Source organism: Nycticebus coucang, chromosome 16, assembly GCF_027406575.1.
Source record: "Nycticebus coucang isolate mNycCou1 chromosome 16, mNycCou1.pri, whole genome shotgun sequence".
Taxonomy (NCBI): Eukaryota; Metazoa; Chordata; class Mammalia; order Primates; family Lorisidae; genus Nycticebus; species Nycticebus coucang.
The window spans coordinates 61,648,741-61,676,628 of NC_069795.1; the positions used below are offsets into that span (position 1 = coordinate 61,648,741).

A 27,888-nucleotide genomic window follows, 5' to 3' on the forward strand; every position below is an offset into this window, starting at 1 on the left:
ATCAGGTCCCACTCTTATCCCCTCCCTCCGGAAGCGTAACACCGGACGCGCCTGCGCAATGGGCGCCGGGCGCGCTCCCTCCTTGTTGGGAGGTAATTGTGCTTTTTGTTCCGCACGACCAGGCTTAGGGGCAGATCCTCGATCGCCTTCGTTTTCCACCTTTAGCTTCTCCACCATGGACCCTAAAAGCTCCTGCTGCTACTACGGAACTAGACAATCACGGTGTCAGCTCTAGGATGTACGTTCTGTCACAAGAAGCTCTTCTGAGAGACCGAGGTAACCGCGCCTCGCGGATAGGGGATTTGCGCGTGCGTAACAGGGCAGGGCGCGGTAGACGAGATCCCTTGTGCGCATGTGTAACTGGGAAGGTTTCCCTGGCGGTGAATGGAAACCTGTCCTCTTCCTGTGGGGAGGTGTCTCCTTGGTCTCTTGTTGGTTCATGTGCAGTGTGTTGTCAGTATTGGCGTTTCTCACCTGTCCACACAGGCTTTATGCGCCATCCCTACTGGTACACGGGGATGCTTTGGGCAGGTTACCTTCCCAGCCTGGGTTGAGGCCCTTAGGCTCATCAGTTTCTAAGATCGCTTCTGTTTCTAACACTAGGTCAGTAAAAATGAACAGGAGGGTTTCAAATATTTCCATTTTGGTCATTATTATAATGAAATCTTTCTGAGCAAGTTCTCTTTTCTTCTCAGAGGGAAGAGATAGTAATAAGGAGAAAAATGCAATTCTGAAATTTCTTCTACAGCAAAATTGCTAATAAGAATAAAAATTAAAGAATTGCTTTTCTGCAGAATTCTTTTCTGTAGTCCCAAAGTGTCAGTTGTCTACTTGCTGCTTTATAAGCACTTGTAATCTAGCCCTGCCTTTTCCGTCTCTGGAGTATGCCTTTCTATTAGATTTTGGCTTTTTCTTTTCCTTACCCCATACTTTTTAATATACGACTCAGCTTTTTTGGTTCTGATATAGTCTTAGCCAAACATGTAACAATTTCTTTTCTGCTCTTCACAATCAGTGGTAGTGGCATTGTGCTTAATCTTCAGGTCTGGCAGTAGGGTTGCTCATGAAAGTGTTCTTCTTTTTAAGGCAGTTAAGAAACAGGAATGGAAAGAAAGTGCTGTAGTCGGCCTCTGTTATGTTCCTTGCCAACAATGTACACGTTCCTGCTAGGTGCCATATTCATCACTTTAAGCTCAAGTCGCATCTTATTGGTAAAATATTCTGCCAATGAAGGTAAGGTAAAAACTCAGAGTGTGTATGGAGTACTTCTCTCTAACCACATTATCTCTCTCTTCTTTGCTTTCCTGGCATACAGAAGGTGGTGGTAATACCTTATCAAGTACTTTGCTTTGTGTCATTGATAAAGCATGTTTAAATTTGATTGTTTTTCCTCAACAAGAAGAATTTTTGATGATGGATGAAATTTGGGTCAGGCAAGTATAGAATTGAACCCTGTGGTGCAAAACATCATAACATCTGCCTAGTGCTTCAATCAACAAGTGTTTCTGGGCCTATAGCAAAATGTACATATAGTTGCCGCTTATTTTGAAATAAGCTGTGTTTTTCAGTCACTCCGCATTTGTGAGGCACTATCATAATGACTGTATAAGTGATACAGTATTAACATTATTGTATTATCCAATGGTATCAACAGTATAGATAATAAGTTTTGATATATATGTGTTTAAGAAATCGATTTTCTTAATGTAAGTATTTATTTATTTTTCTTTTTTGAGACAGAGTCTCACTATGTCGTCCTCCATGGAGTGCCATGGTGTCACACTCACAGAAAACTCAAACTCTCGGGCTTAAGCGATTCTCTTGCCTCTGCCTCCAGAGTAGCTGGGACTACAGGCGCCCCCCACAACACCTGGCTATTTTTTTTGTTGCAGTTGTTATTTGGCAGGCCTGATCTGGGCTGGAACCCGCAAACCTTGGTGTATGTGGCCGGTGCCCTACTCACTGAGCTACGGGTCCTGAGCCTAATGTAAGAATTTAAACAAACATTAGTTCCAGACAAAACTGTATTGATTACTCCTCACTAGTTATTGAGGATACATAAAATCATGACATTATGACTTTCTTGAGGAGTCAGATGTATACATAAGTCTCTACAATTCTGTTAACATTTATTTGCCAGGCACTAGGCTAAGTATTAGCAGTATGGTTCAAAATGCATGAGACATAGCCATTGCCTTCAAGAACTCACTGTTTAATTAGGGAAGATAACACATGTAAACACAACATGAAAATACATTATAATAAATGCAGAATATAGATAAGCCAAAAAATATAGAAATAGACTAGAGGAGAAATTGATATTCTGTATGGGAGTGGATGATATGGAGCTCAGACAGATTAGGGAACTGTCACCTAAAGACAGAATAGGCAAGGGTATTCAAAGTAGGAGCAACAGCCTGTAAAAGAACAGAAGCACAAAAAAGGAATGTTGGAACATGTAGTTCCGAATTACTGAGCAAAAAGTTTAAGAATTTGGAGGAGGGGGAAGGAGTGTTTAGCTTGAGAGGGCAGTTAGAATCAGATTGTTAAGAATTTCATATGCTACGTTAAGGAGCTGGACCTTATTCTGTAGGCCCTATAACAGTGTTTTTATTTATTTATTTTTTTTTTTGGCTGGGGCTGGGTTTGAACCCGCCCCCTCTGGCATATGGGGCCGGCCTACTCCTTTGAGCCACAGGCCCCACCCCCTATAACAGTGTTTTTTAACCTTTTTTATCACACAGCACATTTGAAGCTATAGTCAAACTTCATAGCACACTTACATTATGTTGATCAAAAAAAAAGTAAAGAAACACATATTCTTACTGTGGTTTGAACTTCCTTTGAAAATAATTAATGATCTTTAAACATTTTTGTGGCACACCTAAGATTCTCTCATGGCACACCAGTTGAAAATCACACCCCAGGGCGGCGCTGTGGCTCAGTGAGTAGGGCACTGGCCCCATATACTTAGCGGGTTCAAACCCAGCCCTGGCCAAACTGCAACAACAACAAAAAAATAGCCGGGCATTGTGGCCGGCACCTGTAGTCCCAGCTACTCGGGAGGCTGAGGCAAGAGAATCGCCTAAGCCTGAGAGCTGGAAGTTGCTGTGAGCTGTGGCACCACGGCACTTTACCAAGGGTGACAAAGTGAGACTCTGTCTCTAAAAAAAAAGAAAAAGAAAATCATACCCTAGAATCTAGGGGATAAGGAATACTTGAAGGATTATGAACAGGAGGATAAAATGAAAGATTATTATGGTAGCTGGATAGTGGAGCAAACAATGGGAAGCAGGATAGCCAGTTAAGGGCTATTCAAGCCACAAAGGATGAAAAGTAACTTAGGATTTTTGAAATAGTCATAGAGAGGATAGATTCAAGAAATTATTTGGATTAAAACATAGAAAGTATAAGATTTGAGTTAGGTAACATGGCTCATGTCAGTAATCCTAGCAACTTAAGAGGCCAAAGTGGGAAGATCACTTAAGGCCAGTTCTGACCACCCCATAGCATGAGATGCCATTTTCACAAATAAAATAAAATAAAAAATTAGCTAGGCCTGCTTTGTCTATAGTTCCAACTACTTGAGAAGCTGAGGCAGGAAGGATTGCTTTAGCCTAAGGCCATAGTGAGCTATGATCATGTCACTGTACTCCAGCCTGGGCAATAGACCAAGACCTCATTTCTAAAAAGAAAAAGGAAGAAAGACAAGACAGGATTTGGAAAATGTATTGAATGAGGATAAAAGGAGATAATATATTGAATGGCTCAAAGGTTTCATTCAGATTTGAGTGCTCAGTCTCAGCTGAGCTGGTAACTATTAGAAGGAAGAGTAGGCTGGGAAGAATTCAGAGAGATTATAGTTTTAGCTATATACATTAAGGTTAAATTGATAATTAAAACAGTAAGATCAGAGGGCTCAGGTCTGAGGAGGGCCAAAAACTGAGGAGTGCCAACATTTAAGTGGCATGCTCACATTCAGAAGAACATTAAGAAGAAATTGTTAGAGGAGAGAACAAAATGCACATGATTCCCAAAAAGGAAGGAAACAGTTTGAAGACTGAGAGAATTGCCACATCATGATAAGATAGTGATTAAAACATGCCCTTTGGAATTTGAAGATGTTTGGTAACCTCTGAGAGCATGCAGTTTGAGAAAGCAAATTCCTTGGGTATAAGACCTGAATGGAAAGTGAGTAAAGTGGAGATAAGGAATGCTGGTCCGGTTTTAGAGAAAGAGAAGGCATGGTAGCTAGGAGGAGTAAAATACTTACTGGTGCTGAGTCCCTGAGGAGAAAGAGAGGTTTTTAAGGGGAGAGTGGGTAAATATTAGGGCCATGGCTGCTTCCTCTAGGACTGAAGACAAGCCAATGTAGATGGGTGCAGTGTCAATCAAGTGTGTGACTGTGGGCAGGAGAGGCGTGGAGGGAGGTCACCATGCCTTCACACGGTTTGGGATCCACCATCAGAGGATACAAGATAGAACCAATGAAAAGAGTGAGTTCACAAACTGTGACAAGGGTTTGAAAGTTGTAATCTGAAGCTTCTCATTCTGTGTGTGCATGTTGACTCAGGTGAGATCATGGAAGAGATCATGAGAAGTATCAGTGCAAGATAACAGTGTGATTTAAGTCTAGCTTTGAGCTCTGAAATGGGAGATGTTTTAACTAGGCTTTGAATAATGGTAAAGTTGAATAGGCCATTGTTTAACTTAAGGTGAACCTTTATTGAGTATCAACAGTTATAGAAAGTGACAGGTATAGGAAGGTAGAAACATAGTTCCTTTCTTAGAAGGAGCTTACATTCTAAGGGTAAGACATAACACATAAAAAATAATTATAATAGGGCAGTGCCTGTGGCTCAAGTAGTAGGGCATCGGCCCCATATACTGGAGGTGGTGGGTTCAAACCAGGCCCCAGCCAAAAACTGCAACAACAACAACAACAAAAATAATAATAATTATAATAGAATCTGACAAGTGGTACTAAAAAAGTTTTATAGGTAGTGCTAGAAGAAGAACTATGAATAAAGAATTGATTCTGACTGGGTGCAAAGCTCACATCTGTAATCCTAGAACTCTGGGAGGCCAAAGCAGGAGGATTGCTGGAGGTTAGGAGTTCAAGACTAGCCTAAGCAAGAGCAAGACCCCTCACTATGAAAAAGAAAAAGTAGGTTCTGTGCCCATAGCCCACTGGTTAGGGCACTGGCCACATACACTGGCAGGCAGGTTCGAATCGGCCCAGGCCTGCTAAACAACCATGATAACTGCAACAACAATAAAAAAATAGCCAGGCGTTGTGGCAGCTGCCTGTAGTCCCAGCTACTCTGGAGGCTGAGGCAAGAGAATCACTTAAGTCCAAGAGTTTGAGGTTGCTATGAGCTGTGACACCATGGCACTCTACCAAGAGCAACATAGTGAGACTCTGCTCGCTGTGTGAATTGATGAAAAAATCCAAACGAGCAAAGCCAACTAGGAGAAACTTAACATAATGAGTATTAAATGCAGCTGTTAAATTTAAAAACAATTGTAAATTAGTGTATACAAATATTTAGAGAATAAAATTTACTATTAAAAAATTTCTGTTACATTTCAGAGAACAAGTATGATTATCTTCCAACTACTGTGAATGTGTGCTCAGAACTGGTAAAGCTCATTTTTTGTGTGCTTGTGTCATTCTGTGTTGTAAAGAAAGGTGAGTCTTGAGATGGTACTCTATACTTGTTAAAGATCACAGAATCAAAAATGTATTAGAACTTGGAGGAATATTTTATAACATTTGGTCTGATCCATTTGTTTTCTCTATGAGGAAGCTAAGGTACAAGAATTAGTGTGTTTTGTGGGTAGAGAAGCAGGCTCAGAGAGAGAGTGTTACATGGAGCTGGAAAGGAAGGGGCAGAACTGGGACACCAACCCGTGTTTCCCAATGTCTTACCCATTTCTGTACCTCATGACTTGTTCCTGTGACACTTCTATGCAGTGAGTTAGTTTTTATTCCAATTCGGGGGGTTTTCTAAATTACTATACTGTCTATATAGATTTATTTCAAAACAGTTCCTATTTCCTGCAGGGAAGGCAGCATAGTGCACTGCAATGAAAAATACTGTGTTCCGAGACACATTATTTTAACTTCTCAGAGCTCCAGTTTCCTAAACTATCAAATAGTGGTAGTAATCTTTTCAAATGTCAAGTATGTAGGCTTTTGTGGAATGTGTAGGTTCTTAATACGTATTCTTCCACTTTAGTTCCCCAATTATCAAGCCTTAGCTTTCTGTACATCTTTGATCTGCCTTCTCATATGAGGTACACATAGAATTTAGAGCATGAAAGTGTTTGCCCAGCAAGATGTATTTTCATACTCAAGGATTTCAGTATGTTTCTTAATCTCATAAAAACTCAGGCATCGTTTGCAGGGATTAAATTTAAAACTGCCTTTGTTTTCCATGTTTGTATTTTATATTTTTTCTGCTATACTACCTTCCTAAGTTTTTGGAAAACTGGACATGGGATATATAAACTTCTACTTAGTATCTCCCTTTCTTGATCTGGCTGTGGGAAGTAGGGGTGTGAGGCGGGGGCAATGCCAGAATGAAGGCTTGATTATTTTTTTCGATTTACGTACCTCTTGATCTTCCTGTTGCCCTTATGCTCTCAGAGCAGTAAGAGAAACCACTTATGTATTCTGAGTGCCTTGCTGTCCTTGTAGTATCTCAAGTTAACAGGAATTAGGATATTCAGTATTCCTAAGGTGCTGCTGATTGTCAGTAATAAAATACGGTGGTGGGTTAAAGAGGGACAGTAATGAAGTTAATATCTGATTTCTTTAGGCTAATCACTTATGGAGGCACATTTTTCAAGCCCCTTTTATTTATTTATTTTTAATTAAAAAAAATTTTTTTTGAGACAGAGCCTCAAGCTGTCACCCTAGGTAGAGTGCTCTGGCGTCATAGCTCATAGCAACCTCCAACTCTTCGGCTTAAGTGATTCTCTTGCCTCAGCCTCCCAAGTAGCTGGGACTACAGGCACCCGCTACAATGCCTGGCTATTTTTTGGTTGTAGTTGTTATTTTTGTCTGGCAGGCCTGGACTGGATTTGAACCTACCAGCTCTGGTGTATGTGGCTGGCGCATTAGCTGCTTGAGCTATAGGTGTTCAGCCTCAAGCCCCTTTTGAAGAACTGTATCAGTAATCAAATGCAATGTAATTTCTTTAAAAATATGGGCATTCTTATGAAGATGATTTATTCATTGTTGTCTTTCTTTCTTTTTAAGATCATCAAAATAGAAACTTGAAATGTGCTTCCTGGAAGGAATTCTGTAATTTCATGAAGTGGTCCATTCCTGGGTTTTTTTACTTCCTGGATAACTTGATTGTCTTCTATGTCCTATCCTATCTTCAGCCTGTAAGTAAATACCATTGAAAAGATACAGAGAAATGAATCCCAGAACTAATGTTTTTTTTGTTTTCTTTGGCATTGTTAGTTTCTCATTGCCCTCATTGGCCTTCCTGAGATTTGCCCAGAATCAGCTGAACACTGACTTACTGGGTCTGCTTACCGTATGCTCTCACTGGTAAAGATTACTGTATTAAATTGGGCTGACTATGGAGCAGTTGCTTCCTGGTCCAGAGAATCTGAAGCCACCCTTCTTTGTGTAACCTTAGTCAGTCTGCCTATTTCCTGAGCCAATTTATGGCCACCAGCCTCTAATACTAATCTTAGCATTAGGACCTCCAAGCAGATGTTCGTGATTATCTGAAATTATATATTCTATGTTCCTTTAACTCTTACATCTATTTTAATGTAGTTTATATATATTCTATGTGTATTTTTTGTTCTGTTAGTCCCGTCATGTAACCAAGAAGTTCTTTAAGGGTAGGGATCGTGTCCTACCAACTATACATACCATCTATACCTGATAATTCTAGGAATACTTCTCATGTCTATCAGCATCCTTTCTTATAATTTTAAAAGCCATTAGTAATCAGAATTAGAGTTTGGTCTTCTGCTTTTACCTGTTACTCATTTTGGGTCTCATGTATATATCCCCCTAATATTTTATAAAATGAAGATTTCTGTTGCCTGTATTATCAAAATGTGTTTTAAAATTCTTTAGAAAGTAAATTCAGACATTTGATTATGAATAGATTTTTTTATTGGCACCGGTCCTCTATGTGAAGCCTGTTAAATATAACCGAATCAGACTGAGTGGGATGAAAAGAAGTTAATGTAGAACTATAGTAGAAAACAAGTGGTTGGCTTTCTTCCACAATTTAGAAGCCATGTATCTAGGCAGGCCCCAACTGCTCTAAAGTTTCAGTTGTCTCATCTATATAATAATATACCAGCTCAAAGGCAGAGACCTAGGCAGATTAATCACCTAAATTTCCTTTTAGCTCTGTGATCCATGTTAGTGTGTGCCTAGTTCATCCAGTATGTGTCCTCTCCTTTCTCATTTCCACTTTTTTTTGACCTGAGAATTCCTATACACAACATAATTATTCGCATTCAATAAATAAACATTGTTTTATTTTATTTGTATTCAATAGATTAGCTTTAAATATATACCCTTTTCCCATGTCTCCAGTACAAGACTGCAACTTCCTTATTCTTCTTCTAGCTGATTGCTTTGCACTTCCATCCTGATTGTGTACCACCCCACGTCTTTTGAAATAAATCACATGGCATACTCTTGTGTTTTACTGTTCCTGAGTCTATTTAAGGAATTAAATAGAGATACATGGAAGGTTGGGGCAAAGAACTCTGATGTTTTATGTATTCCATACTATTACATGAAGAGAGTTTTTAGAATTCATTGAGTCAGCCAGGCTGCTTGGCTAGGTTCTTCTGCACTGCCCTTAATGCGATTGACCAGAGCCACCACTTTCCCCTCCACTTTTCCTACTCTTACCAACCATTTGCCTCATCTTTTGCTGTTCTCCTCACTAGTTCACAGGCATTTGTCCACAGTCAGGTACACTGAGAAAACTGTAAAATGGTGATTACCATAAAAGTTGAAAACAAATTTATATTTCGGAATTGTTGCAAGTTTTTATTGGTTTTACTCTTATTTCTTTAATTTAGCTGTATATTAGCTAAAAGTGGTTGCTGTTATTAGTGGTACATGTGACTATTAATACCCTCTGAGGTTTAATCAAGTTAATGTGATAGCAAGCAGGAAGGCAGAGTGAACTAAATCATAGGCTTTGTGTTAAAAATAACATACTTACACAGCTATGATTTAATTAAAAATAAATAAAATTAAAAAATAAAAATTACTAATACTGTCAAAGCCAATTTTTCTTTTTTTGGGGAGACAGAGTCTCAAGCTGTTGCCCTGGGTAAAGTGCTGTGGCGTCATAGCTCACAGCGACTTCCAGCTCTTGAGATCAAATGATCCTCTTGCCTCAGTTTTTCTAATTTTTTTTAGAAGAGATGGGGTTTTGCTTTTGCTTAGGCTGGTCTCGAACTCCTGAGTTCAAGCTATCCACCCACCTCTGCCTCCCAGAGTACTAGGATTACAGGCTAGAGCCACCACATCCAGCCCTGTCAGAGCAATTATGAGGAGTGATGATGGAATTTCATACTTTCTGAGCAAAATGTTCAGATCAGTACTCTCATGTTTTGTGACAATTCACAAAAACAAACTGTTATAAAATCTGGCTAACACGTTTCTAAGTGTTTTGAACAATTTCATTCAAAGGATTGTCAAATATACATTTGATATTGAGTCATTGCGGTTCATCCAGGAAAATTGTTGTAGTTCCTAGAATGGCAAAGCTGCTTAAAAAAATCTATGTTTCAGTTTTCTTATGTATTGGGCCTAACGGTATCTACCTTCTATGTACCCATAGAAACAGTATTATAAGTCTGTAAAGCACTTCAAAAACTTGGAAAAGTATACTTCACAAGCATGGTAACTGTCACTTCTAGACCTAAACCTTTAGAATTTATAACTGTTTCCAGATCTGCGCATACAGATTAGTTACAAAGGCATTTGCTGAATTTAAACACATTTTCAAAGCCTGGGCAATAATTTGATTATATCTGCATAAATTTAACAAGCAATAAAAATAGAATTTAATCCTCTAGTGGAATAGCTGCCCTAATAACCCCTCTGGGTTTTGACCAGAAAGCTTTTTTTGTCAGGTAAACTGCAAACTGGGAGATTTCTGAGGTCAGTACTTTGTTTGGATTGTAACGCTATCTTCTCTTTTCTTTCTAGGCCATGGCTGTTATCTTCTCAAATTTTAGCATTATAACAACAGCTCTTCTATTCAGGATAGTGTTGAAGTAAGTAACTTGTTATGAAAGCATATATCATACTTTATAACAGCACAGCCTGGTTTTAGATGATATGCCCAGAACACTAACTCCTCAGAATCCCAAGGCCTGGATTTTGTTCCTAATTGGCTTTGTGTATTGGGCTTGTTGTTTAACCCATCGGGAAAGCAGCTCCAGGGCTACCCTGTTTAAATCCTCTGCAAATAGATGTATAAAGTGTCTTGAACATCTCAAAAATAAAAAATAATTAACTGAGTTATAATTAGTATTTTTATTTTTAGTGCCATATTTTCTAAAAAGAATTCATGAGCTTTTTATATAAAATCTTTCTATACTAATAAAGAACAAAGAGGTTTCTAAGATTGTTAATACCTTTGTAATGTGGAATTTGGAGGTGATAAAAAGAGGCAAATTCTTTATTCTGTATTCTTTAATTGAGATGAGTATATGATTTAAGCTAAACTGGAAGAAGATTTCTCTGAGGAATCTAGTCAAAATTACAGTTAATAAGAATGATAGGTTTTTAAACTTTAAAAAAATGCTATCCACAATTTTTGCTGTCTTCAGGAGGATCACTGAATAGTATAAACATTTTTAAGTAACAAGGCTGTGCTGCAAAGCGAAGATCAAAGATATGTATTTGGGTACTTAATTCTAATTTAATTTGATGATAAAAAATAAAATTTACTTCTTGTTATATTTGTTGTGTTTTTTTTTAATTTTACATTCTCTTCTCTCTTTTTGATTTTTTTGGTTCTCAATGTGCTATGTGATAGAATATTCTTTCATAATTTATGTGTACAAAAGGATAACTGGCTTGGCACCAAAATGTATATACATTTTAAGAAAGAAAAAAAAACTGTATTAAAGTTGTAATACTCAGGTCACATTTGATTTCTGCAATTATAAGAGGTGTTCAACGTGACTTTTTTTATTAGTATACATTGAATGTTACAATTTTCATACAGTTTTTCCTTTCTTAAAATGTGTATACATTTTTTGGGCACCCTCTGTATTTGTTGAATCCATGATGTACTTAATACATAAATTATATGAAATTCCTGAAGCAATTCTTTTACCTTACAGAAACATTGAATTTGATATTTAATGTGAGAGATGAAAAAAATGAATGTTACATTTAGTCCAGTTTAAGTGTTAGAATACATTGAAATTTGCTTTATGTATCATGTTTATTTTACTTGTGAATTGTGAAAATAGTTTTAGTTAATGCTATTCCAAAAACATTTTGAAGTCTTTAAAATCAACATGAAACTCACTTTGTAGGCTTAAAAAATTGACTTTTGGGAAAATCTATATAAGCAATAATATGTTTATATTAATTCCTGGGATAAAACTAGACACGCACGTCCATGAAGATAAAGAAAATTAGTTCTAGCACATAATAAAGGATTCACTATGTAACAGAGAGTAAAGGTCTTTCCTATAAAATGGCAGTTCATGTGTACATAGGGTATTATACTTGTTATTATATAGTATGCAAGTAGTAGGTCAAAATTATATCAATTTAAAAGTGAATTTACCAGAAAGAACATAAAAATTCTGTATTGCGTGACCCAAAATTGGCAGTTAGCTCTAGCTCTGCCCTAAAGTAAATATCCTCTGCTAAATTGTATTAGGCAAGTTAATTACAACCAAATTCAAATATATTTATACTGTAAATTTTAAGTGTTTATTTTTAATACCATTGATTATAATAATTACATTTTGGTAATTTTAATAGTAATTAATACTGGGGTATGAGTTAAAGTTCAAGATTTTTTTTTTTCATACTTTACCTCTTTTAGAGCAGTAATATTGTTAGGCATGTGTTTGCTTTATTAACATGTCTATTTTTGAATCTTTAAAAGTGTTTATTTTGAATAATAATAAAACCATAAACATTACATTCTTATTATTTCCACAAGTGCTAACATAGCCCCCTGAGTGGGTCTTAATTTAACTGATTAAAAAATCAGTACTGACTTTACTCTAAATAGAGCTGAAATAATGTGCTAAATAAATCTAATGCTGTCTTTTATGAGGATACCTTGTAAGCATTTTCTTTTATTACATTTTCAACTCCTTTTTTCTAATTGTGTTAAAAAATACATAACAGAGGCTGGGCGCTGTGGCTCATGCCTGTAATCCTAGCACTTTTGGGAGGCCAAGGTGGGTAGATTGCCCTGAGCTCACTGATTCGAGACCAGCCTGAGCGAGAGCGTGACCCCGTCTCTAAAAATAGCTGAATGTTGTGGCGGGCACCTGTAGTCCCAGCTACTCGGGAAGCTGAGGCCAGAGAATCACTTGAGCCCAAGAGTTGGAAGTTGCTGTGAGCTATGATGACATAGCACTCTACTGATGGTGACAAAGTGAGACCCTGTCTCAAAAAAAAACAAAAAACCACATAATGTAACATTTATCATCTTAACCATTTTTAAGTATACAGTTCATTAATGTTATATTTACATTGTTGTGAAACAGATCTTGAACTTTTTCATCTTGTAAATTTGAAACTCTAAGCCTATTAAATAACTCTCTTTTCCCCTATCTTCTCAACCCCTTAGAAACACCTACTTTCTGTTTCTATGAACTTTACTACTTTAGATACCTCCTATGAATGCAATCATATAATTTGTCTTTCTGTGACAGGCTTATTTTACTTAGCACATTGTTCTCAAAGTTCATCCATGTTGTTACATATGATAGGATTTCCTTTTTAAAAGCTGAGTAATATTGCATTGGTGTATGTACCTCTATTATTACATTTTAAAATGAACTTAACCTTGTTCTATTTTGGTCTTTTTATTGTTGGTGTATATGTCATTTGTCCCTGTTTAATTTACTCTTTGTGAATTATTTGAATACCTTTTTGCCCTAGGTGATGAAATTTGACCTAGGAGTAGCAGTGTAAGAGTTCTATTACATATTCTTTGTCATAAATAACTCATTTTTCATTTAGAATACTAACGGTGTTGTCTTACACTTGATTCTAGCAGAGCCATCAAATACCTTTTTCATATAGGTAAAGAATATAAGGCAATAAAAAATAAGAAAAATAACTCTAGTGACTAATGTAAGGATTACTTGGAAAAATTCAAAAGTGGGAAAAAGAAAAATATTACCATCTAATTGTTGTATTGTCTTTTCTAAAGAAATCCTTTGTCAAAATAGATTTTTCCTTTGAAGTATAGCTACTGATTCAAAGTGGAAACTGATGGCCGGCATTATGCCTCACATCCTGTCTCACTGATTTGCTCTTAAGCCTTAGTAAAGTTGTATAGTCTTGTTTGCTTTGGCTTTGGGAAATAACATTAACTTGAACATTGAGGTTTGGGGGCAAAAGATGACCAAGACCAACATTTATTTTTACCTAAATCTCTACAAAGAAAAGCTATGGGAAAAAAATCATTAAACACATTTTGAAATATGCATGATAGATGCTTGGAACTTACGGTAAAGTTTAGTTATTGTCCAAACCAGCGGAAGAATAAAGAAAAGTACCACTCAGAAAGTACAAGCATTTTTCCAAAATCATTCATTCACTTGGTAAATCTTAATGATCTATAATCATAAGCCTGCTTCTGACACACTCTCCTACTAAAAAATGTGTTCTGTACCTCTACCGTAGTTTACTACCACCAAATATGGTAGAAGTACTCTTACATAGTAATTTGAAACTGTTTGGTGACTAAGAAAACTTATGGTAAGAAATCATATATATGTATACATACATAATATCTGAACTATTTTAAATTAAAATATATAAATATATTATTCATCATTCTTTTGACGCTGAACTAAGACATTTGAACATGTACGGGGTTTACTGTTTGGAATTCTTCAAGGTCTTTCTTGCATGAAGCCACAGTCATTATACATTATCCATGATTGCTTTTTTCATTTATCCTAAGAGGCATGAAGTCTTTGAAAATACTTTCAGAATAGAACTCTTCTATATTTTTATTATTCATTCCCTAATCTTTTATAATTAGCTCGTCTATATGTAATTCAAAGGCAGCTTTTTATCTTCGGAGTGGTTTGCCTTCATCAAAACAACAATCTTTTTCTTTTACTCATAATTTATCTTTTATCTTTTTTTTTTAAGATTTTTTTTTTTTTTTGTAGAGAAAGAGTCTTACTTTTTTATCACCCTCGGTAGAGTGCTGTGGCGTCACACAGCTCACAGCAACCTCCAACTCCTGGGCTTAGGCGATTCTCTTGCCTCAGCCTCCTGAGTAGCTGGGACTACAGGCGCCCACCATACTCCTCATTTATCATTTACATAATTATTTAAGATTTATAACGACAACACTGAAGTCACCTGGAAAACACAGGTTTAGTAACAGAGACTGTACGAGCAAACAATTCAGTTGGGAGCAGCAACCTTCAGTAAGAAGAGTAACCTAGCCACATGCATTCAGCTCTGAGCATGGATCACTGTTGCATGGGATTAGTGGAAAGTATCAGTGAAGTGAGCTTCTAGTGTGTGCATCAATTAAACCAAAGGGCAAACTGTCTTGCAAAATCAGTCTTCATTTATAAGAGCACAGATCTCTAGGAGACCAAGATGGGTGGATTGATTGAGCTTAGGAGTTCGAGACCAGCCTGAACCAGACTGATACCTGTCTCTACTAAAAATATAAAAAACTGAGGCAAGAGGACCTCTTGAGCCCAAGAGTTGGAGGTTGCTGTGAGCTATGATATCACCATGGCACTCTATCCAAGGTGACAGCTTGAGACGATCTCAAAAAAAAAAAGCACAGATCATTAACTGATGTTACAGGGTAATTTAGGCTTTATTTTTTTTGGCTAAAAATCCACCACTTTTAATTTTTAGCCTAATCCTTAATAAATTTTATCTTCCTTAGAACATTACCTTGAAAGAGTAATTGTTTGCAGTAGATACTTTTAGCTCATTTAAGAGTTTATTTTCTTTAGATTCTTTTTTTCCCAATGTCAGTATAACTCACCTATATGTAAGTCACAGGCAGCTTTTTATCTTCTGAGTGGTTGGCCTTCAGCTGTCTTTCCAAAGTGTTCAACTTAGTTTTCATAAAAGCAACAATCTTTTTCTTTTGTAAAATTTGTAGTTGTCAGAATTGAAAATTTCTAAAGGAGCTATAGATTGTTATTGCTTCATTTGTGTGTGATGTACAATAATTGTTTATATAATGATTTTTGTAAAATGGACAGCCATTTTTTGTCTCTATCTTTTCTGTTTCCATTGTGTTTGCTTTCTACTATGTAATGTGTACCTGCTGCACTTTCAGAAATTGAAGTGACTCATTCATAATTTCTTACCTCCTGGCCTAGTGCTATGTTAACCTCATACCTAATTTCTAGATCTCAGTTGAAAGCTATTTGAAAATTATAATATACATGAGAAAATATACAATAGTGTGCACAAATAGGCTGCTATCTAGGCTGGTTTGCATTTAGCAATTTCAGAGCATGAAGCTCTGTAGTAGCATTGGTGAAATAAGACACATCTTCCTGTATATGCATAGTAGGAGCTCGAAATATCCTTAGGAGGTACTATGTATGTTGATCCAGAAGGAAGACTTACAAAACCATAAATAAGATCCCTTCCTTACTCTTTCATAAATACATGACCTTAGGGAAATCAGCCTCAGAACTGTTTGCCTCTCTTGGAGCAGAAATTTCTGATCCACACTAAGTGCCCAATAAATGCTCCATTGATAGCAAAGTTCTTATAATTTTTTTGTTCTCATTGTTGCTTTACACTGTTGCCTTTCCTTATGTTATTTTCTTGAGTGTCCCCCTTCTTTACCTGAATAATAAACATCTAGATTTTGTTGCCTTTGCAGGCCTCCATGACTACTCCAGTCTGAGTCAGATATAGTTATCTCCCCCATTATCCAACATCTATGGGGATTGGTAGATTCTGTATAAGTTGTTTCTAGTTGCTTAAGAGTTACTATTAAAAATAGGCCTAACTGCTCAGGTAATTATTTTGGTGGGCCGTTGGGGCTCATAGTACCAGTTTCTGGATTTGGCAAAAGTAATAATGTGAATAGAATTAATATTATATATTCGCCAAAAAAAAAGTAGCTCTCACTAATTCTGTACCCCATACTATGCTGTATCATACCATAAACTCTGTATTGACTTGATATTGAATATGGAAATACATTAAAGAATCAAATTTTAAACAGTTTTGTAAATGCAGTGTAAAGTTTTAGGTAAATGGCAGTCAATACACTTTTCACCTTCACTATCAGTACTTTTTTAACGTCAAGTAACACACATTAACACTTAAAACTGTTACAAAGACCACCTGCTACTGGCAGGAATGATACACAAAACCTTTGCTTGCTGAAAGCCAGGCATGGTTCTGCTAGGTTTAAACTCTTTATTTTTATTTATTTATTTTTTTTCTGGCTGGGTCGCCTCCTGGGTGCTTGAGCGTGCTGGTTGCTTGAGTTCTAGATACAGGGAGTTATGGTATTCCTCTGTTTCAGCACTGTGTTTTCCCGTGCCTTTGCATAGATTTTTCCTGGATATATCACTAATTCCCTTTTTACTTGGTAAACTACAATTTATTTTTTATCTTTTAGCTCAAATGCCATTTTCTCTTTGAAACAATTCTTGACTCCATTTTCAAATTCAAGTGTTTCTTCCTCAGAATACTCCAGTTGTTGCATGAATCACTTGTCACACAACATAGTCACATCATTTAGTTTCATGGGTCTCTCACTATTCAAGTGTAAACTTGAGCATGGAGACCAAGTTTTTTTGTTTCTCCCCAGGTTGCCTGGCACATAGTAGCTGCTTACTAAATGTCTGTTGAACTGAATGAATCCGTGAAATGGAATAATCATAATACATGTTTTCTATATTTCACAGGTTTATAGTTCAGAAAAATAAATGAATGAAACTTCCATTTTTTGCTTATCTTATCAGCCAGTAGTTTGCTTTAAAATGCTTTATGATTAGTCCAGGGATCAAGGAGCTAACTTCCTCCTTAAATCTTTTGGGTTATGAACACCTTTGTAGATTTGACAAAGCTTCAAAAATCTCTTGCCTGGAGATTCACCTATATGGATGATTTCTAAAGCTCATCTATGTATTTTCTGATTCCAGGAAACTAGGCTGAGAGTAACTGATTGACTTTATAGTAATATAGAGAAAAGTTGTGCCAAAGGTTCAAGATCAGCTCTAGAGGTAGAAAGGAATGTTAGTTAAACCTGTAGTTAAAAGGAAACATACAAACAGGAGAAATGACTGGCCTTAAGGCAGCGGTTCTCAACCTGTGGGTCACGACCCACAGGAACTATATTAAAGGGTTGTGGCATTAGGAAGGTTGAGAACCACTGCCTTGAGGGATGAGCATAATAAAAGTAAATAAAAATGCAACATTTGAGAAGCAGTGGCAACAACAGAATTTCTTTAAAGTTGAATTGTAGGAAGTGCTAGCAAAAACTGGGTATGTTTATTCAACCAAGTTCTCGAGTATCTAGAGTTTTCTATAGAAACACTTGATATGGGGGAGAGACAGTAGTAAAATTTTGTTTTTCATCTTTGAACAGGCGGCACCTAAACTGGATACAGTGGGCTAGCCTCCTGATTCTGTTTTTGTCTATTGTGGCTTTGACTGCTGGGACTAAAAGTTCACACCATAACTTGGCAGGACATGGATTTCATCATGATGCCTTCTTCAGCCCTTCAAATTCCTGCCTTCTGTTCAGAAATGACTGTCCCATAAAAGATAATTGCACAGCAAAGGAGTGGACTTTTCCTGAAGCTAAGTGGAACGCCACAGCTGAGGTTTTCAGTCACATTCGTCTTGGGTTAGGTCATGTTCTTATTATAGTCCAGTGTTTTATTTCTTCAATGGCCAATATCTATAATGAAAAGATATTGAAGGAAGGGAACCAGCTCACTGAAAGCATCTTCATACAGAACAGCAAACTCTATTTCTTTGGTGTTCTTTTTAATGGGCTGACCCTGGACCTTCAAAAGAGTAACCGTGATCAGATTAAGAATTGTGGATTTTTTTATGGCCATAATGCGTTTTCAGTAGCCCTTATTTTTGTAACTGCATTCCAGGGCCTTTCAGTGGCTTTCATTCTCAAGTTCCTGGATAACATGTTCCATGTCTTGATGGCCCAGATCACCACTGTCATCATCACAGCAGTGTCTGTCCTGGTCTTTGACTTTAGGCCCTCCCTGGGATTTTTCTTGGAATCTCCATCAGTCCTTCTCTCTATATTTATTTATAATGCCAGCAACTCTCAAGGTCTGGAATATGCACCTAGGCAAGAAAGGATCCGAGATCTAAGTAGCAGCCTTTGGGAACGTTCCAGTGGGGTAAGTTTATGAGGATACCGCTTTTTGCTTGTTTCTCCCAAATTTGAAGCATGGTTATTAAAGGAAAGGAAAGATCCGTACTGATTTATCAAATAATATATTGGATTTCAGTGACTTTTAAAAATCACTCAACAAGCATTCATTGAACTAGGGCTCCTGATAAATGCAGTGAGGGATATAGAAAAAAATATAAATTACAGTCTCAAGGACTTTATTCCTTAATTGTGTCATTGACTATTACAAATTACAGATCTAAATGATGCCTCACAGATTATACTTTTCCAGTCTCCCTGGTTTTGCAAGTAAAGAAACAGGTTCAGTGGTTTATAGGTAATAAGTGAAAGAACTGGTACTAAACCCATGATCTGACTTCTAGCACCTGTTCTTTTTACTCTGTCATAATTGAGAAAATAAGTTAATTCATGGAAGAAGACAATCTTTTACATTAGTAAGTGTTGTTAAATAGAAAGCCTACCTGTAATTCTTAAACCATAGTGTGCCAGGACAGCAGGGTTTATTTCACTAAAAAGATAGTTTCCAAAAGGATATCTGCAAGTAGGAGTGAAATATTTTCTAGAAAACCACTTAAGCGGTTTTTTTCTGAATATCTTCTAGTTGCTTTTAATTGTTTTGGAAGAGTTCATCATTTTATTAATAATTTTGGGGAAACTTAAGGCGTTAAATGTATGTTTAAAGAAATGAAATAGGCATCTAGCTTTAGATTTACAATTTTCATGAAAATTGTAAATCTAAAGCTAGATGCCTATTTATAGGTAAAACATTACCTATAAATGTTTCACACAACGGACATTTCACTCTTTGGGAAAGTTAATCCATTGCTTATTAGAGCTCATGGCAGAGCTTCCTTATGTATAATGCCACTGGAGGGGTGATACAACAGTTTCTTCACATGAGAAAATTAGACGCTTATGTCCCAGATGCCCTGATATTAGCCAGAAGTGTACATTCAGAAATCCTGTATTATTTTCCAATGGGCTGATAATGCTCTTTGTCCTAATTTTTAAGTAAAGAAAATCAATTTATGTAACAAGGCCTAGATTATAAATTTCTCCAGCCTCTAACTGTTTCCCCTCCAGACCAGTAGATGGTGCTCATGTGGTTAACTTTAAAATTCAAATACTGAGTGCATTTCACTTTTTCATCATCTAAATATACTTCTAAAATTAACTTTATAAGAACATAAGTATTTATTTAATTTGTATTATTTTGACAATTTAATGAAATAAGATCTATGATTTTTTAATAATGTTTCCCCTTAGTAATCATTAAAAAGGCTACATTTCTAGTTTTGTTTTAATTAATTAATTTAATTTGATTCGTATATTTCCTTTTAGGATGGAGAAGAACTGGAAAGACTTACCAAACCCAAGAGTGATGAGTCAGATGAAGATACTTTCTAATTGGTACCCATATAGTTGGCAGCTCTCACAAACTTTTATTTCATATTTTCAGCATTTGGAATATTTATCTTTCTTTTCATTTTGATCAAGAATGTTTTCAAAGCATAATATTCTGCTTATATCTAATCACTCCCTAGAAAATTTCATCCAAGGCTTAGGGGACTCAAAGGCTAAAGAATTCTAAGGAACTGATACAGGAATATTAATAGTACAAACACTACATTAATGGCTCAGTACTTATTAAATCAACAAGACATATATTCAGATTATTTCCCTTGCCCTCCAGATTTCCAAAAAAACTTGTAATAATCACATTAGCCATACTCTCCAAATATACAAAGAGATAAGTTTATCAAATATTTGTAATTTGTAATTATGTATATACATGTCGAAGTCTTCCCTTTTATTGGAATCAAAGAATTATATAACTTGGAGAAAAGAACAGTTGTCATGTGGACAAAGAAGACTCTTTCCTACTTTGGAGAACCAAATTACAGTGAGAGTTTCAGGGTGATGATTATTTTGTCATCATAAAGAAGCCTTCCAACAAATGATGTTTTTAACAGTAGAAAAGGCCTTCCTGAAGATTAGGATGTTTTAGAAGAAATTCCTTCATTAGTATAGAAGTCGGACTAAGTGATTTCTATATTCCTATATTGAAATTCTCTTCCGAGCAATTGTGACCTTCCATCTAATGCTTTGACTGTGTATAGTTTCTTCATCTTTGTAGTTTCTGAATAGCCTTTGCTTGGACCTGCGGTGAATAGCATAGCTATGTCATTTTTCCTAGTGCAGAAAAGTGTCCAATACTGAAGAAAAGCCGGAACATGGCTGTTTGTTGTTATAAAGGGAAAGAAAACAGAACCAAGTATCCCAGTCCTTGGCCAGCTACATTCTACTTCTGTAGATTTTCAAGATCCACATGCAGAAGTGACTCTTGGGGCAGAATTACTCTGTTTATAACTGTAAGGCTTTTTTTTTACCTGTGAATCCATATGTGAAAGCCCTGTTACTTGTAAGCTGGACTAGAATTTGTGGAGCTGCAAGGAATCCTTTTACTCTTCTGTATTGGCCCAATAGTCTTGATAAAAACACAGCCGGTGTCACTGACTCCTTCCCTCTTTACCTGGTGTTCGTTTTTTAAATGTTTGTAGAACTCACCAGTGAAGCCATCAGACCAGGGCTTTTCTTTGTTGGGAGGTTTTTGATTATTGATTCGGTCTTCTTACTGATTATGTTACTCAGATTTTCTATTTGTTTGTGACTTAGTTTGGGTAGTTTTGGTTTCTAGGTGTTTGTTCATTTCATCCAGGTTATCCAATTTGTTGATATCCAATTGCTCATAGTATTCACTTATAATCCTTTTTAATTCTGTAAAACCAGTTATAATGGCCTCACTTTTATTTGTGATTTCAGTAATTTGAGACTTTTTCCTTAGTTCATGTACTTAAAACTTTGTTAATTTTTTTTTTTTTGGCCTTTTCAAAGAACCAACTTTGGGTTTTGTTGCTTTTCTATATTATTTTTCTGTATTTCATTTATCTCTTTAGTATTCAGCACTTTAGTATTTTCATTCTTTTGCTAGAGTTGAGTTATTTTGTTGTTTTTCTAATTCCTTAAGTTGTCCTTTGGTTGTTGATTTCAAATCTTGTTTTTTAAAATGTCTATAACTGTAAAATTTCTCCTTATCACTGTATTCACTGTATCACATACATTTAATATGTATTTTCATTTTCACTCATTTCTTTTTTTATTCTATTTTTTAAAATTTCAGAATATTAGGGGGTATACATATTAGTTTACGTACTTTGTTAGTTTGTTTTTGTATAGATTGAGTGAGAGTTATAAGTGTGCATTGTACCCAATAAGTGTGGATTTACCCATCCTCTTCTCCCTCCCCCCAGCTTAATTTTTACTGAGATTTACTTCCATATATGCACTTAAGTGTTGATCAATTGAGTGTTGAGTACACATTTCTCCATTCTTGTGATGTTTCACTTAAAAATGGGTTCCACTTCCATCCAGGCTGTTACAAAAGATAGTAGGTCACTATTATTTTTATGGCTGATTAGTACTCTATGGTATGCATATATCACATTTTATTAACTCATGCGTGTATTGGTGGGCACTTAAGTTGTTTCCATGTCTTTGTGATTGGGAATTTTGCTGCTATAAACATTAGACTGCAGTTGTCCTTTTTACAGAATGACCTTTTTTTCCTTTGAGTATATACCCAGCAGTGGGATTCCTAGATTAAATGGTAGGTCTACTTTAAGTTCTTCCATACAATTTCCATAGAGGCTGAACTAGTTTGTAGTCCCACCAACAGTGTATAAGAGTTTCTTTTCTTCACATCCATGCCAGGATCTATTCTTTTGAGAATTTTATGATGTGAGCCATTCCTACTGGGGTTTGGTGATAATCTCAATGTGGTTTTTATTTGCATTTCCCTGATAATTAGAGACACTGAGCATTTTTTTCATGTGTTTGTTAACCATTAGTCTGTCCTTGTTAGAATTTTCTGTTCATGTCTTTGGTCTACTTTTTAGGGGCTTTGTTTAATCTTTTTATGTTAATTTGCTTGAATTATTTATAGATTCTGGTTATAAGTCCTTTATCAAATTACAGCATGCAAATATTTTTTCCCATTCTGTGGATTGTCTATTTACTCTTTTGATTGTGTCCTTTGCTATGCAGAAGCTTTTTAATTTGATCAGGTCCCATTTATCTATGTTTGTTGTTGCTGTAATTGCTTTTGGGGTCTTCTTTATGAATTCTTTGCCTAGGCTGATACCATTAGGAGTTTTCCCAACATTTTCTTCTAGAATTCTTATAGTTTCCTGCCTTAGGTTTAAGTCTTTTATCCACTGTGAGTTAATTTTTATGATTGGTGAGAGGTGCCGATCCTGTTTCAGTCTTTTATGTGTGGCTATCCAGTTTTCCCAGCACCATTTATTGAATAGGGATTCTTTTCCTCAGTGTATTTTCTTTTGTCAAAAATTAGATGGGAATATGAGGTTGATTTCATCTCTGGGTTCTCTGTTCTGATCCATAGGTCTGTGTTTATGTTTTTGTGTTAGTACTATGCTCTTTTGGGTACTAGAGCCTTATGGTATAGCTTGAATCTAATAAAGTGATGCCTCTTGCTTTGTTCATATTACATAAGTTGCATTGGCTATTTGGAGTCTTTTCTGGTTCCATACAAAGTACAGATACTTTTTCTAGATCTGCAAAAAATGGAGTTGGTATTTGAATGGGGCTTGCATTGAATCTGTAAATCACTTTAGGTAGCATAGCCATTTTAACAATGTTGATTCTACCAATGCATGAGCATGATGTATTTTTCCATCTGTTTACATCAGATTTTCTTTCCTCAATGTTTAATAATTCTCCCTATAGAGATCTTTCACCTCCTTGTTTAGTATATTTCTAGGTATTTTATTTTCTCTGATGTTGCGGTAAAAGGTATTCCTTTTGAATACAGATGCAAAAATATTCAATAAAATTTTACCTAACCAAATTCAGCAGCACATCAAAAAAAAAAAAAAAAAATCACCATGATCAAGTGGGACAAGTGGGATTCATCCCAGAGATGCAAAGATGGTTCAACATACAACTCTATAAATGTGTAGTTCACCACATAAATAGATAGAAAAACAAAAACCATATGATCCTTCCAATCAACTCAGAAAAAGCATTTGACAAAATTCAGCACCTTTCATGATAAGAACACTCAACAGAATTTGTATAGATGGGATATTCCTCAAAATTATAAAAGCTGTATATGACAAACCTATAGCCAACATCATATTAAATGGGGAAAAATCGAAAGCATTGCTGCTTAGAACTGGAGCCAGAAAAAGTAGCCCACTTTCACCACTTTTATTCAACACAGTGGTAGAAGTTCTCTCCATAGTAATCAGGCAAGAGAAAGAAATCAAGGGGGTTCATATGGGAAAAAGAGATCAAAGTATTACTCTTTGCTGATGATAAGATCTGATATGTAGAAAACTCCAAAGATTCAAGAGACTCCTGGAATTGATAAATAAATTAAGCAAAATCTCAGGGTACAAAATCAATGTACACAAATCAGTAACCTTCATATATGGCAACAATAAGCTTAGAATTGAATAATTTTCATTCATTTCTAAATATTTCCTGTTATTTCTTATTTGATCCATTCATTATGAGTACATTGTTTAATTTTCACATATTTGTGAATTTGCTACTTGTTACTGATTTTTAACTCCATCCTGTTGTGGTCAGTGAAGATACTTTATGTGATATGTGGTTTTTTAAAATCTATGAGACATGATTTGTAATCTACCTATAATCTATTCTGGAAAATGCCCCATGTGCATTTCAGAAGAACGTGTATTCTGTGGTTATGTAGAGTGTTCTGTATATATCTGTTAAATCTGGTACTTTCTTGTATTGTTCAAGTCCTCTGTTTCTTATCTTCTGTGTGGTTATTCTATCCATTTTTGAGTGTGGGGTATTGGAAGTATCTAACTGTTATTTATTTATTTTTTTTTTGTAGAGATAGAGTCTCACTTTATGGCCCTCGGTAGAGTGTTGTGGCCTCACACAGCTCACAGCAACCTCCAACTCCTGGGCTTAAGCGATTCTCTTGCCTCAGCCTCCCGAGTAGCTGGGACTACAGGCGCCTGCCACAGCGCCTGGCTATTTTTTGGTTGCAGTTTAGCCAGGGCCGGGTTTGAACCCGCCACCCTCGATATATGGGGTTGGCGCCTTACCGACTGAGCCACAGGCGCCGCCCAGTATCTAACTGTTATTGTAGTTATTTCCATTTTTTCCTTCAGTTCTGTCCATTTTTGCTTCATATATTTTGATGGTCTGTTACTAGACATATAAATGTTTACAATTATTCTGTCTTCTTGATGTATTGAATAATGTATTAATATATAATGTTCTTTGTCTCTTATAACTTTTTTTGATTTAAAGTATATATTGCCTAGTATTAGTATAGTCACCCCTGTTCTCTTTTGGTTATTATTTGTATGAAATACCCTTTTCCATTCTTTCACTTTTAACCTACTTATGTTTTTGGAACTAAAGTGAATTACTTGCATAATGTGTGATAATAATTGAATGATTTTTTTTTTTTTTTTGTAGAGACAGAGTTTCACTTTATTGCCCTCGGTAGAGTGGCGTCACACAGCTCACAGCAACCTCCAACTCCTGGGCTTAGGCAATTCTCCTGCCTCAGCCTCCCGAGTAGCTGGGACTACAGGTGCCCGCCACAATGCCCAGCTATTTTTTTGTTGCAGTTTGGCCGGGGCTGGGCTTGAACCCGCCACCCTCGGTATATGGGGCCAGTGCCCTGCTCACTGAGCCACAGGCGCCGCCCTGAATGATTTTTTTTAATGCATTCTGCCTATGTTGGTTGATTGGAGAGTTTAATTCATTTACATTTACAGTAATTACTGGTAAGGAGAAACTTACGTTATTTTACTATTTGTTTTCTATATGTCTTGAAGCTTTCCCCCCCTCATTTCTCACAATCCTGTTAATAGACTCCAGAGTTCCAAAATACATCAGACAGACTTTGCCAGTGCAGTATTGTTTAGGTGGGGAGACAGATTTCTGAAGCTTTCTATTCTGTCATCTTCCTAGAATCTTCTTGTTTAATTATTTTTATTTTAATAAAGTTCATTTTATATTCTGTATTTGTAGGGTTTGTTTTATGTTATTTTTTCCTTGTGTCTAGTTGAAATACACTTATTTTCTTTCTTGTTTGCTAATGAATATGTTTATAGCTTGTAGGAACATTTTCCTGAAGTATATATACCTTAGGCCAATCCTTCAGACTTTGTTTTTGTTTTTTTTTACTATATTGTTAAATTTCTAATTTTAATTATTATGAGCATATAATAGTTGTTAAAGACTTTGAATTATAGTATTATTATTTGCTAATTATTTTGATTCTAGGGTAATAATTGAGGTTTTTATTCATACTTTCATTAATTCCTAATTTTCATACATTTGGTTAGAAAATGTTATCTGTATTCTTTCTGTTTTTTGGAATTTATAGATATTTCCTATATGACTATTTTTATGCATGTTTCATGGCCATTTAAATAGAATGTACTTTATTTTCTTAATGCAAAGTTTTTTACAGGGTTTCTGTCACTTTCCCCTTGTATTTCAATTCTGACGATCTTTATTTTGTGTCATTTACTGTTATGATATTTGGTATAGAAAGCATCATACCAATAGTATCTTAACTGATTTATGTATGCTTTTAATCATTAACAGAGTTACCACTTTTTCTAATTTAATGCTGTTTAATATTTAATTTTACTTGTCCAATATTATTACTGCTAATACTGTTTGAATATTTCATAATACAAGTATTACAATAGTAATATTACTAATGTTTACATATTAATGTTAATGTTGGCAATGTTGATGTCTCAATATTAATATTATATTAAGTATTGTTTTTATTTGATTGCATTATTAGGTGTACTTTCGTCTGTACCTTAGTATGCAGTAACTTTTTTGAGAAAGTTAGCATTGGTTTGATATTTGAACTAGTCTTGAGAACTTCTTATAGTATTTTAAATTTATTACACTTATACTTCCAGTCTGTTTTATAACTATTGATTACTTTTGCATTTTTAAAAACAAAGTTAGAACTTTGTAATTTTACCAACTTCAAAAATTAAAATGTAGTAATTGACTCCTTTCACTGAAAGATGAGGAGCTTGGAATATATTTTCTTTCATCTCCTAGTTTTTCTTCATAAGCTCTGAGAATTTTATCCAGGGCTGCAAACTATAATGCATGCAACCATTCTAAGACTCGTATTTTTTATGTGTTACCATCTCTGCAACTAGAATGTTTTGCATGTAACATAGCTACAGCTTCATGGTGATAGTAATGAGGTTGTCTTTGCCTATGTGAGCAGGTGTTTGGCATGACTAGAGAAATACAACTTCTTGACATTTTAGTTAACAACACACTTCAGAAGGAGAAAATATGAGTCCTGGTTGTTGCCTGAAAAGTCTTTCATTGATACTTCCTGGTAAGATCAAGAACATGCCAGTGTCAGATTTTACAGAATGGATATTAATATCTTGGAAGAAAATCCTGGAGACAGCAGAGAAAATCCTTTAAGAAATTATGTATCAGCTTAGTGCCTGTCACCAGCCACATACACTGAGGCTGATGGATTCGAAACCGGCCTCGTCCAGCTGAACAACAGTGACAACTGCAACAAAAAATAACCAGGCATTGTGGCAGGCGCCTGTAGTCCCAGCTACTTGGAAGGCTGAAGCAAGAGAATCTCTTAAGCCTAAGAGTTGGAGGTTGCTGTGAGCTGTGACACCACAGCACTCTACTGAGAGTGACATAGTGAGACTCTGTCTCAATAAAAAAAAAAAAAAAGAAGAAGAAGAAATTATGTATGATCATTTCTCTCAATGGTGCAGAGAACTATTCCGTATGGAAAACCTGAGACATCTATAGCTTTGCATCAAAAAGTGATTCAAAGGATTCTGGCTCAAAATGGGAAGAATTTTAGGAATAGTTTAATTTATTTCATTTATTGTTTCCCTTTTTATGTTATTATAGAGTGATACATGATAAATAAGCTTTAAAAGCTCTTTAAACAAATATAAAATAAAAATTCTAAATGATAAAATGGTATTGTGTTTAAATGATGGTGTACTTTTTGAGTAGATATAAAATAGTGGTGTCTTTTAGAATTGGTGCTGTCATAGTTTGATGAAAGATTTTTTTAAAAAATTTGTATTGTATACCTTTTCCTTCAATTATTAATAGTTTGCCTTTTAGTTTGTAATCCCAATTAACACAACTAATTAAAATTAAT

General features: G+C 35.7%; 1 protein-coding gene across 7 annotated transcripts; it reads left to right on the top strand.

Annotated features, from left to right (window-relative positions):
* The first annotated feature begins 144 nt into the window (after positions 1–144).
* On the top strand, positions 145–27,878 carry SLC35A5 (solute carrier family 35 member A5). Of its 7 annotated transcripts, none has more exons than XM_053565865.1 (8): positions 145–276; positions 1,091–1,233; positions 5,594–5,692; positions 7,268–7,398; positions 10,220–10,287; positions 17,829–18,609; positions 19,965–20,033; positions 24,571–27,878. In XM_053565865.1, exons 2-7 carry the CDS (start codon positions 1,104–1,106, stop codon positions 20,028–20,030), a joined length of 1,275 nt encoding a protein of 424 aa, XP_053421840.1. In that variant the 5' UTR covers positions 145–276; positions 1,091–1,103; the 3' UTR covers positions 20,031–20,033; positions 24,571–27,878. The 7 variants fall into 7 exon arrangements, 5 of the variants coding, with proteins under 5 accessions (XP_053421840.1, XP_053421843.1, XP_053421841.1 ...); XM_053565868.1 differs by lacking the exon at positions 145–276 and adding an exon at positions 291–603; XR_008375002.1 differs by lacking the exon at positions 145–276 and having other exon boundaries at positions 1,079–1,233; positions 24,571–25,480; positions 26,965–27,878.
* The last annotated feature ends 10 nt before the right edge of the window (positions 27,879–27,888 follow it).

What these genes read in the sequence shown, in the direction of transcription:
- SLC35A5 (XM_053565865.1), top strand. Translation starts at nt 1,104, where the DNA reads ATGGAAAGAAAGTGCTGTAGTCGGCCTCTGTTATGTTCCTTGCCAACA. An exon ending in CTATTCAGGATAGTGTTGAA is followed by an intron (nt 10,288 to 17,828) that starts GTAAGTAACTTG and finishes ATCTTTGAACAG; the next exon opens with GCGGCACCTAAACTGGATAC. An exon ending in TTTGGGAACGTTCCAGTGGG is followed by an intron (nt 18,610 to 19,964) that starts GTAAGTTTATGA and finishes ATTTCCTTTTAG; the next exon opens with GATGGAGAAGAACTGGAAAG.